This window comes from Eupeodes corollae, chromosome 2, assembly GCF_945859685.1.
Source record: "Eupeodes corollae chromosome 2, idEupCoro1.1, whole genome shotgun sequence".
Lineage (NCBI taxonomy): Eukaryota > Metazoa > Arthropoda > Insecta > Diptera > Syrphidae > Eupeodes > Eupeodes corollae.
This window is the reverse complement of record NC_079148.1, coordinates 19,067,653-19,080,637: the sequence shown is the minus strand read 5'-3', so window position 1 is coordinate 19,080,637 and position 12,985 is coordinate 19,067,653. Positions and strand designations below refer to the sequence as shown.

The following is a 12,985-nucleotide window of genomic DNA, read 5'->3' as shown; positions in this document are numbered from 1 at the left end:
GTGAGAATATTTAATCGAATCCAGAAATCTTCCATATGGAGTGGAAAATTTGTTTAAGATACAATGTGCGCTTAAACCAGTTTCTTACTAACTTATTGTATTGTTTGTCTCCAGCTAAAATGAACCCCCATAATTTTATGGGCAGAGCAGATGTTGTAGCAGAAAAAAAAACTATATGAGTAATTTAATGAAGTTATAGATATCTTTGCGAATCATCAACAAAGTCGGTATCAACGACGGCGGGCGGCCGGCTGCCGGCGGCGCGTGTACATCGTGTGTTGGAAGTATCAAATTACTTGCAGACTTTTCTGATGCAAAATTAAAAGTAAATCTTAGAAGAAAGTGATGTTTCTTTAATGATAGTAAAAACAAGGTTAAGCATATTTTCGACGCTTAATAATAATAGTTCACCCTTTTCTGCATTTTGTTCTATTTAAACAAATTTCACAATTCCTTATTTTTTGTCTTTTTAGTCAATGTTTATTTTTAAAAAGCCATTATCCAATCGACTTATGAATTAAAATGAACAACTTGGTGAAACAAACTTGCTCCTGATTTAAAAATGTTCTTGCAAAAGAAGTTTATCTTTAACCGAGTTTCGAAAAAAATATGTATTAACTTCCCATAGTAAGTTATTGCAATCAGTTTGATTAGTAGAATTCAAAATTTAAACATTTCTTGACGTTTCAAGGCCCCTAGAATCTAAATCAAGATTCTTAGAAAGATGTTTGTGCGAAAGTTCGGGAGGCTTTTTTCGTCTATCTTAAGGACAAGTGGAGATATCGACTTCAAAAAAAAGTTTTTATACAGATAATGATGCAGAAAAGGCAGAGAAGACTCTGGTTTTTTTACCGTAGCTATTTTTAAATAAAGTAAAAAAATTTTGGCTAACTCAAAATATCTCACGATCCTATAATTATAAAATTTTGTAAAAAATTGAACTTACAATTATTTTATAATAAAAAAATGTGGAAGAAAAAATAACTTCCACCTCGAATATTTTAATAACAGAGATGATTTTATATCCAAAAAAATGTATGCAACGAAGAGTATCGTTTTTGACATCTGGTAAAATTTGAGGAGAATAACTTAAGCTTGGTAAAAATTGATTTTTGATTCAAATATCTTCAAATAAAAATCCAACTGTTTTTTTTCATAAAATTTAAATTCGCGAAATTGGTAAAAAGTCTTCGATTCTGGAAATGTCGTGAATAAAGGTATTGACTTGAAAATGATTTTGAAAACACAATCTGAATTTTCTTATATAGGGTTTTTCAATAAGGGCGATTAGAAGTTGTCTGTAGAAATCGTAGAGTTTGCTGTGTGGCACGTAGCGCCGTCCTGCTGAAACCACATGTTGTCTAGGTCCATATGGCAAAATATTTAGCCTCGCTAACTTGGTTTTCAAAAATGTACGCACAATTTTGCTTGTTAACACAGCCATTCAACCAAACATTTCCCTCATACTTAAACTGATTTTTTGGCGAAATTTGGGGTCCTCTTCCAAACGATTCGAAGCCCAGTCAACAAACGGCGTTGTCTATGGTCATGAGTTTAGAGCTCCTGGGTCAGTTGGATGTTGTACGGATATAGGCTCAAGTCCAGACGCAAAATTCACCAAGTTGAAGTCTGCGAAAGCCTGAGTTCTTGTGCATTTCGAGAAAGAGACTGCCTCGGGTTCTGCTGTACACTTTCATGGACTGGGGAATGATGGTACGGGTGTTGGCTGATTGTTTACTGAACCGGTCGTCTCAAATTTGGCCACCAAACATTGAAGAGTCGACTGTGCAGGGCCAGCACGTCTACCGTAAAATGGGAGAATTGCGCGCAACGTTTGCATTAACGAATACTCATTTTGATAGTAAAGTTTTATCATTTGAACGTGCTTTTCAATCGTGCAACTTGCCATGATAATTAGGCATAAGCAACTGAATAATAAAAAAGAGGCTGGGATGCGACCCACACTGATAACTTCCCATCCCTTCTGTCGATTTGTCTTGCTTAAAAGTTTGTCTCTATGTACTCGTATCAACTTTTACCAAATTACTATTATTTTTTTTATGAAAAAACGGACTGTTTGATTTTTATATAAAAATTACTGAATATCGAAAACAAAATTTTCTGTGAAATAAAACAAGTTTGAAGCCAATATTTTTAATTTTTGAAAAGCTATTTGAGTCGAAAGTAAATTTTTACAAAGTTTTAGTATTGTTTTTTTTTAGAGTTTTATTTTTTGTAAGAAAAACTGCCAATCTAATTTTTTTTTTCAAAATTTAACCGAATGTTGAAAACAATATTTCTTATAAGATAAAATTATTTGAAGCCAATATTTCAAATTTTTAAAAGGTAATTTTTGAAAAGCTATTTGAGTCGAAAATCAATTTTTACCAACTTTTATAAATTTATTTTTAAGGTTTTTATTATTTGTAAGAAAACTGTCAATTCGATTTTTCTCAAAATTTTTCAGAATGTTGAAAACAATATTTCTTATAAGATAAAATAAGTTCAAAGCCTAAATTTCAAGTTTTTGAAAAGATATTTGAATCGATATTCAGGTTTTACCAACTTTGAGTAATGTTTTTCTAGATTTTTGAGAGCCCTTTCTGCATCCTTCTGCCTTATTATTTGTATAACAAAATTTATTTGAAATTGACATCCCTTATAGTTCTTGAGCTATTTATGACGAAAAAACTTCGCGAACGTACGTACACACGCACGCACAGACATCTTTCTAAAAATCTTTTATTTCGACTCAATTGACCTTGAAATCGGACCCATTACAATCACTTCCTATGGGAAGTTAACAAAAGATTTGACAGTTGTCACCAAAACAAAATGACCACCAAGTGGTGTCAAAATCTACCCGTACCAAAAAAAAAAACTATAAACAAAATAAATTAAATTGCTAAGAATTGGTTATCGATCAAAAATTTCGAGAAATAAAATAGATTTTGAAATCGAACTATTTCGTTCGTTTTTTAGAAGAAAAATTGAAATGGCAACTTCTTTAAAAATGACGAAAACCTAAAACAAAATTAGTTTGGCAAAGACCTTTTAGTACTCGGTTTTCAGAATTGTATACCAAATCTATTGCAAAATCACTCATGACTTACTACAGTTCAAAACTCAAGACGCGTTGATCTCAATTCCGCCTTTTTAAGTTTGTCGAACTTATAACTCGGACAATTTCAACCCTTTGACATGAAATTTTGAATTTACCTTTGAAAGTACATTTTCTATCGAAGTACATAATGATTAACAATTTTGACGCTTTTGTAGTCGAATTTATCATTTTTCACTCTAAAAGTGCGCCATTTGGCCAAAAATCAATATATACAAAAACTCTATGTACTTTTTTATCAGTTGCTGTACAAAAATCAAGACATTTCGAAATGTATCTTCCGAAAATGGGCTTGTAATAGTTTGCGTCAAGAAAATAAAATCCCACACGTAAACATACTGACATATGTACATACTAAAATTATTTTAAGGGCTTTATTAATTAGATGCAGTTCCTATAAAACTAAAAAATCTACAAAATGCCTTCATTAATTTGCACCCAATGTTAAGTACTAAGGAGTTGGCTCCAATTCAAAGTCAAATAATTATAAAGTCCAAACTATATTATAATTGATTCCAAAAAAAAATAATTAAAAATACATTTATTCCAAAAATCAAACCCAATGAAATGGCACATTTAGAAGAACTTTTTTTTCTAGTTCTAGGTTTCTGCCTTTTAATTCCCTAAAAAACTAAAAACTGCATTCGTATATAGGCATAGGAACATGGAATATAATAACCCAAGTAATCACCCCAAACTCTCGACGACGACCACGACCATCATCACTATAAATTCAACTTATTAACAACCGCACTTATTAACAATCACCCCTTTGCCTGTTGTCACCCCACAACACACGCAAACTCTATCAAATTTATCACTCGAATAGCTCAAAATACAATTGAATTAATCGAACTACGAATTAAAAAAAAACTTGTTACCTATGCATTTATTCGTCGCTGCAACTAACAGAAAAAGCCTATATAAGAAATCGAACAGCTCAGCTAAACCAACAGTCCGGTTCGGTTCGTTCATACTTCAGGAGGGTAAAACGACATACAAACGGATCCTATAAAAATACAAACGTTAATTCCATTTTCGGAGTCATTCGGACTTATTTTGAAGTTTAAGTGATTTTTGTTTAACAAAAGAAATTTAAGTAAAAAAAAACAATCATGTCGATCGCTCAGGAAGTGATCAAGGAGCCGATGATGGTTAGCGCGTCAAGTGTTTTCTATTTTTTGCTTTTGCCAACATTCGCCTTATGGTTCGTCTATTGGCGTCTATCGCGTAGACATCTCTATGAGTGTGCTGCAAAAATCCCTGGACCAGAGGGATTACCTTTAGTGGGAAATCTTTTCGATGCTATTGGTTCACCATCAAGTAGGATAACAAAATAAAATGTATAAGAAAAAATTCGGAGTGCTAATTCAAAAATGTTTGTTTGACACAATTATAGAGGTGTTCCAGACCGTTATTCGAAAGGGTGAACCATTCGATTATGTTGCTAAGATTTGGATTGGACCTAAATTAGTTATCTTCTTGTATGATCCACGTGATGTTGAGATTTTACTTAGCAGCCAGGTGTACATTGACAAAGCTCCGGAGTATGAATTCTTCAAGCCATGGTTGGGAGATGGTCTTTTGATCAGTACTGGTGAGTCTACTATTTAAGAAAAAAATAACTAATTGTGTTAAGCACAAATAGTTCTAAATAATTATGGAAAATACTGCAAGCAAAGTTTGAATTAATTTCAATATAACTCCGAAAAGTAAAAAATACGCTCCTACCATTACTTCGCTTTTTGGACTCTTTATTATCTGTTACTTTTTAACTTATGCATAAATTTCTATAATTTACAAAACAGTGTAATTGTTTACTTAGTTCAAAATTAAAAATAAACGCTGTTAACTTTAAATTAATAAAATATTCCAGATGAGCAATTCGGAAATACAGAAATTAACTCCGAGAAAATAAGTTTTCCATTTTTTTAGTTCTATTAATTGTTTTTCAATTTTGCAAGACCCATTTTAAAGAATACCAAAATTCGGAGTAATTTATTTTTCCGCAAATTACATACGAAGTTTTGTAATATTTAAAAACTCCGAAAAGAATTAATTGTCGATATTACTTAAATTTAAAAAAAAACACGTGTTTTCTTAACTCTGGTTTTAAAAACCATTAAAAACCTCGTGTTTTTTTAGAATACTACGATTTTTATTATTAAATTTCGTATTTCGTAAGTCATTTTTTCAAATCATCATCCGATAAATTTTATTGCCCAGTTTGTCAATATTTACTCAACTATGACAAATACTGAAATTCAAATGAAAGGATTGTACTTGAATTATTCAAATATTCAAAAACAAAAAGAAACGAACATTGATCCTCTTGAACTTGATTAATTATTAATTCGGAATTTTTAATTTTTGTTTTTCTTTATTTTTTTGTTTATTCACAGGTCACAAATGGCGCTCACACAGGAAACTCATTGCCCCAACATTCCATTTGAACGTATTGAAGAGCTTTATTGAACTATTCAATGAAAACTCACGAAATGTTGTCAATAAATTGAAGGCCGAAGGTGAAAAGACCTTTGATTGCCACGATTACATGAGCGAAGCTACCGTCGAAATTTTGTTAGGTAAGTAAATATGGAACTCTGAGCATTTCATTTCATAAATATTGTTTTTCGGAGTACTAAATTTCTCATTTATAAGACATGTATTTCTTATCTCCAATGAATTTATTTCATATAGCTTAGCTTAATGCTCTTAGAATGCTAAGCACATCTTTAGAATTTGAGAAAAGCATTAATTACTTTGAAAAATGTAAACCAAAGCAAATCTGTCATTTTCAAATAAAATTTAAGGCTCCCTTTACATTTTTTACAAGTCGTTTTCCATCCTAAACTCAGCAAAAGTCAAATTTGAATAACGCGTTAAGATCTTTCTGTCAAAAATCTTAAGCTTATCTTTATTTATATTCTTTAACATCCAAGTGTGGCATCTAAAGCATTCAACAGAAATTATGACTAATGATTAAAATTCTTGTTCAGTTGCCAAAAACATACACAATTTGTAATTAAAAATTCACGATTTCTCCCACACCCATTGCCCAAGTCAAGACATCACTGTTTATGACCTTGGCATTGGTTTTACTAAATAAGTGCATATTCCCTCTCCAATACCACCGCCGCCGCCAGAGTCTCATATGAGATAATCGAACATACCTATGTATTTTTATCCAAAATAGGTACGTTTGTTGCAAACTAAATAGAATTATTTTATTATCCCAAATACAAGTTTCATTTATACCCAAGCACAATGGCACCAAAATACAAAATAAAACCATTGAATTAAAGCCAATTTACAATTGATTATTATTATGTCTCGGGGTGTCACCTTTTTGTCAATCATGGCATTTCGCATATCACTCACTATCACTCCGAAGGAAATTTAAATTTAAAAAAATCGCATAAAATTATCGATAGAAATGCCAAACGAAAGAAAAATCATGCCAGTGAACCCAAATAACCTCTTTTTCTAACTATGTACATATTTATTTGTTTTCTTTCAATTTTTCTTTTTTTTCTATTATCTAACAAGTCATTTCTTGGAAAACTGGCCTTTTTGTACGGACCTCCTTCCATTTGTACATTATACGTATTTTTGTAATAAGTAACTTTTACATAACTTTCATGTGGGGGCATTCAATCTTGGCAAAATAAATTGATGCCAAATTATAAAATCTCGACTCAACCACCTGATACAGATACATTACACACTCAGTCGCGGATGTTTGTCAGTTTGAAAAAAGGGGAGCTTTAGTTCTCCGAAGCCACTGACAGCATCAATTTAACGATGCGAGATAACATGCCTAACATTGGTGAAAGTTTGGTAACTGAATGTCTTTGGGCACTTTGACAGCAGCTGCTAGAAAAAAGTATTATTGCTATCGGGCAATCCTGATACTTCGAGATAACTGCAGATTAAATGTCATCTTCTCATCATCCGTCAAATAAAAGCAAATGGAAGCACAAAAGTTGTTGATATTTTTAACTTCTATAACAACAAATAGACGAAGAACATATTTTAAATTTAAAAAGCTGTCAAATGTTTATGAAAATGTTGTTCTGACAACCGGTCTATAAATATGACAAACTTGGCACAATGTCAGTAACAGTCAACTACTCTGACAGTGATCTTCAAAACAGATTTCGGAATGGTACAAAAACTAATGTCAGGTTTGTCAAACTGACATCATCTGTCAGATATTTTGATGGGTGAAGTGATCTTTAAAATTGTCTACTTTGGTCGAATAAAAATATCACAACCCCAAGTAGAAATGTTGATCCCGCGACTGAGTTTAAGTCCAAATGATTTGGCGCCTCATGAAAAATTACTCTACACTAACCATTCCGGGATTAATAAAGCTGTATATGATTTCAGAGGAAAATACAAAGTGAAGAAAGTGGGGAAAAATGATTGCGAATTTGTTAGAGAAAGAGAAACCATATGCGATTTGGTCTGTCTGTATGAAGTTTGTGCACCTTGTGCGTTTTTGATTTTATACCGTTATGTAATATAACATTTGATAGCATCACGATTTGGAATATCATGCACTCAGAGTTCGCACGTGTCAAATGGAAAAACTTGACAGAAAGTTTGTGTTTTTCTGTTTTTATATGAGCAGCTGTTGAACGTTTTATTTTATTTGAATTAATTACAGTGTATTTTAGAGTGCAGGTAATTATGAAGACTTCCTTATAGAAGATATAAGTTTGTATGAGGAGATATTAATTGTTAAGGTGACATCTAAAAGCCTAGTTATTGTTGATCTTACTGGAAAGATTGGAACGAGTTGTCAAAAAGCTATAAATGTCTTGAATTTGATATTAGTATTGAAAATTATCACGAACTATATTCAAGGTGCTGCGGTGTTGAAAAACTTGCTTCTAAAATTAATTAAATCTTTAACTCCGGTATGTTTTTTGTTGAATTTCAACACACTACATATCGTATGACGTTATCTGTTCGAAAATAAATCGGTTCCTTTACTTCTTTACCTGTCACTATATTGAATTTTTGCTCGTTTTACTCTAAAATCAAATTTGTAGATTTATAATTTTCTGATTCAAGACTTCATGAATTCAGCAAAATAATTGTCAGCTGTCAGTGTGTGACACTGAAAAAGACGTCTTGTTTGTTATAAACGTCAAATTTGAAACATATCTAAAAATGATTTCTTTTTTCTAGAAACCGCTATGGGTGTGTCCAAGAAGACTCAAGGCAAGAGTGGGTTCGACTATGCCATGGCTGTCATGAAGATGTGTGACATCCTCCATTTGCGTCATCGTAACATTTTGTTGCGCAGTGAATTCTTGTTCAGTCTAACCAAGCACTTCAAGAACCAAGGTAAGCTTTTGGACATCATTCATGGACTTACCACCAAGGTTATCCGCAACAAGAAGGAAGCTTTTGCCAAGGGAACTCGTGGATCCCTTGCTCAGACCAGCAAGTCTTTCGAAGCATTCAACTTCCAAGTTGATTCGAAGAAACCTGCATCTAACGTCGTTGAGGGTTTGTCATATGGACAAGCTGAACAACTCAAGGATGATTTGGATGTGGAAGATAATGATATTGGTGAGAAGAAGCGTTTGGCTTTCTTGGACTTGCTCTTGGAAAGTGCACAAAACGGTGCTCTCATCTCTGATACCGAAATCAAGGAACAAGTTGATACAATTATGTTCGAGGGACATGACACAACCGCCGCAGGAAGTTCGTTCTTCCTCTCGATGATGGGTATCCATCAAGATGTCCAAGATCGTGTTATGGCTGAATTGGATGAAATCTTTGGTGATTCTGACAGGCCTGCAACCTTCCAAGATACCCTCGAAATGAAGTACTTGGAACGTTGTTTGATGGAAACTCTCCGAATGTACCCACCAGTACCGATTATTGCTCGTCAGCTTAAGGAAGATCTAAAGCTCGCTTCTGGAAACTATGTCGTTCCAGTTGGATCAACTGTGGTGGTTGCCACCTTCAAGCTACATCGTAATCCAAAGATCTGGGAAAATCCCACTGTCTTCAATCCTGACAACTTTTTGCCAGAGAAACAAGCTAACAGGCATTATTATGCCTTTGTGCCATTCTCTGCTGGACCAAGAAGTTGTGTTGGTAAGTTTGATGATTCTCTCAAACAAATTTCCCAGAATTTTTAAGAACATGATTTTTTATTTTAGGTCGCAAATACGCCATGCTTAAACTGAAGATTCTCCTCTCGACAATTCTTCGTAACTACCGAATTCATTCGGATGTTCCCGAAAAGGACTTCAAATTGCAGGCTGATATCATTTTGAAGCGCGAAGAGGGTTTCAAGGTCCGTCTAACACCAAGGCAAAGAACTGCCAAGGTTGCCTAAGACGCACGCCATTATACTTTTTAAGTCCCAAAGATTACCATCAACCCCCAAAAACAACAAGAAACCCCACCCAAAAACCTAAAATGCGGATGATGTACGAGTAGTTTTTAGAGAAGAAACAAAATGTATACAAAATATAAGAACTTTTGGACACAAAACTCTTCAGAACCAAAAACAAAATTAAATAATTAAAACTTTTAATTTAAAAACAAAAAAATTAAACTTTGCAGTGCGGTGTTACCATCAGACCTCTCTCCACATACCTCCTTTTTTCTTTGCTATGTTTTCTCCTTTTCTCTTTGTTTTGGTTAATATGATGAGCTTTATAAATTAAAATAATTTAATTGTTTTATTATTCTGGTTTTGTGTGTGTATATAAATGTTTAAATTGTTTTTGTTTCTCCAAAGTGTTATGTCTTAAAAACAAACTAAAAAATAATGAAAATGATGAATAAACAAAATGTTTATAAAAATAAATTACCTTTGACTTTTTTTCTTGCACCTTATTTAATTCTTTACCTGTTTCATCTGTCATAACTTAAGGCTGAGCGCCATCTCTTGTAATTTAATTTATAACTTCCTTTTAAGTTAACATTTCTCACTTTCAATTGCTTTGTGGAATAACATCGTGCTTGACTTTGACAGTTCTTCTTTTGTAGCGGCTCGTTCTGACAATTTCATCATTTTATGTCTGTCTCATTTCTTTCATTTGAATTACATTTTGGAAAGTAGATACAATTCTGTTACATCAAAGTGAGTATCTCAAAAATACTCCCAAGTGAACCAAAAAAAATCAACATTCTGTCAAAAAAGTGACAGCAATAGGCGTTTCTTCTTTTTTAGACCCATCCAAGCAAAGGACTAACAATTATTTTTTAACTCATAGCAATGAAATGATACATAATTTCTTTTTAAAAAGGCAATTGGTAAACAAGAAACTTTCGTTTAATACCAGAAACAAACCCACTACAACATTTTTTAGTAATTAAGGTTCTTATTGTTTAAAATTAATATTGTAGACATAACCATTTATGTGCGTCACAAAATAATCTTATTAGAAATATTAAATATTTAAATATACAACTTTATAATAACCATATCAATAACAACTTACAAAATAATAACAGAATTTAATCCTCTAACACAATTATTATATCATAACGAGAAGTTAAGTCTAAATGTCAAATTTCAAGCCCGTTATCCAACAATCTTCCACTATATTTTTTCCTATTCTGTGTGGTTCTAGAAATTGGAGATGATATCTTTTGAATGTTTACTTTCGTGGTTTTGCTGTAGTAGCGCACTTAAGTTAGTGGTTTGAGAGAACTAAGAATAATATTATTACGTGAATGCGAAGCTACTTAAACTTGAATTAAATACATCGCTTTAGTATTTTTAATTAATACCAAGGACAAAATCTGATGAATGAGTTACGGATGACATTTTGACACGTTTACTATATTAGAAATGTCAAAATCAACATTAAGTTTTTTCCACAGCCTAATCATCGGATTCTTTCATTAGACTATTAATGTGAGGAAAGTGAAGCATGTGAAGCATGTTTTAATATTTTCTTCTGTATTTTATAGTCATTAACCTACTAGACATGAACTGCTGGTAACCAACTTTAAATTGATGTCATTCATGTCAGGTTATAGCTATCAGTAAAATCCATGAGTAAAATTTTTGTTTTTAGTTTTTGAACATGTTACAGATTTATTTTTAGCAAAAGATTGATGCAATAAGATTAATCCTATATCCTAGTATTTAAAATTTTTACAATGCATTTAAAGTTTTTTAATGATGAAATTTCATTTTAATTAACACTTGACTGCCAAAAGCCAAATAAAACTCCATTTCAATTTACTGTTGGTGTTCTATCACATCACATCATTAAATTTCATCATTCAAATTTTTAAAATGCATTTATTTGAAAAATAAAATTGACATTAGAATTCATCTTGTTGCATTTATCGTTTGTTGAAAATAAAACTTAAACATTTTCAAAAATGTAAAACAAAAAACAAGGACGAAAGCTATAAGCGCCCTCTACCCAACTTATTAAGGCAATTAGAGCAGATTCCCAAGTGTCAAACTTAAAAATAACATTTTTCTCTTACTTACTTACTTAAGGTGGCGCTACAATCCGGGGCGGACCTGGGCCTCAACCAACATGCGTCTCCAGACGGCTCGGTCCCTAGCTAGCTGTCTCCAGTTTCTCACGCCAAGTTGGCTGAGGTCCTCTCCCACCTGGGTGCACCACCTGAGTCGCGGTCTTCCTCTACTACGCCGCCGCGCCGTCCCTCGGGATTGGATTCGAAGACCTTCCGGCTGGAGCGTTGATGTCCATCCGCTCTACATGACCTAGCCATCTAAGCCGTTGGACTTTAATTCTGCTAACTAGGTCTGTGTCGCTGTACAGTCCATGCAGTTCGTCGTTATATCTTCACCTCCATTCTCTATCTATGCATACGGGACCAAAAATCACCAGAAGAATTTTCCTCTCGAAGCATCCTAAGACGCTCTCATCTTTCTTTCACAGGGTCCAGGCCTTAGCGCCATAAATGAGAACCGGGATGATGAGTGTCTTATAGATGGTGATTTTACATGCTCGAGAGAGGACTTTACTTCTCAATTCCATTCTGAGTCCAAAGAAGCAGCGATTTGCAAGAGTTATTCTTCGTTTGCTTTCAGTGCTGCTGTCGTTGTCTGTGTTAATAGCGGATAGACAAAGTCCTTAACTACCTCAAATTTATAGCTGTCCATGGTGATGGTTTGTCCAAGAAGTCGTTGTTCAGTGTCCTTTTTTGATGACAGCATATACTTGGTCTTGTTCTCATTGACCACTAAACCCATCTTCTTCGCTTCCGTCGAAATGCTCAAAAACGCTCCACTGACATCACCCTTTGATCTTCCAATCATGTCAATATCATCTGCGTATCTGAGTAATTGGATGGTCCTTTGGAAGATTATGCCTCTAGTGTTGACGGTTGAGTTTTGCACAATTCTTTCCAGAACGATGTTGAAGAAGTCGCATGACAGTGCATCGCCTTGTCTAAAACCTTTTACATCAAATGCATCGGTAAGATCTTTTCTGACCTTGATAGAGCAGCGTGCATTCTCCATCGTCATTCTGCACAAACGGATAAGTTTGACAGGGATGCCAAAACTAGACATTTCTTGGTAGAGCTATTTCCTATAGATGCTGTCATACGCAGCTTTAAAATCGATAAAGAGATAGTGGGTATCGATTTGAAGCTCCTGGATTTTTTCCAAGATCTGCTGTGAATATTTGGTCGATAGTGGACTTTCCTGGTCTGAAGCCACACTGATAAGGACCAATCAGGTTGTTGCCGAATGGCTTCAGACGTTCACATAATACGGTAGAGAGGATCTTATACGCAATGTGAAGGAGACTGATGCCTCTGTAGTTGGCGCAGTTTAGAGGGTTTTCTTTCTTATGTATCGGCACATTATGCTGACATTCCACTCATCGGGCA

At 33.7% G+C, this 12,985-nt stretch overlaps 1 protein-coding gene across 1 annotated transcript; it reads left to right on the top strand.

The window, feature by feature from the left end:
- The first annotated feature begins 4,058 nt into the window (after positions 1-4,058).
- On the top strand, positions 4,059-9,958 carry LOC129945816 (cytochrome P450 4g15). Its single transcript, XM_056055747.1, has 5 exons — positions 4,059-4,444; positions 4,521-4,718; positions 5,524-5,706; positions 8,321-9,241; positions 9,307-9,958. Exons 1-5 carry the CDS (start codon positions 4,237-4,239, stop codon positions 9,483-9,485), a joined length of 1,689 nt encoding a protein of 562 aa, XP_055911722.1. The 5' UTR covers positions 4,059-4,236; the 3' UTR covers positions 9,486-9,958.
- The last annotated feature ends 3,027 nt before the right edge of the window (positions 9,959-12,985 follow it).

Bases quoted from the DNA above. Each gene is read 5' to 3' on its own strand.
- LOC129945816 (XM_056055747.1), top strand. From the start codon at position 4,237: ATGTCGATCGCTCAGGAAGTGATCAAGGAGCCGATGATGGTTAGCGCG. The intron at 4,445-4,520 runs GTAGGATAACAA...ACACAATTATAG, and splicing joins TGCTATTGGTTCACCATCAA to AGGTGTTCCAGACCGTTATT. The intron at 4,719-5,523 runs GTGAGTCTACTA...GTTTATTCACAG, and splicing joins TGGTCTTTTGATCAGTACTG to GTCACAAATGGCGCTCACAC.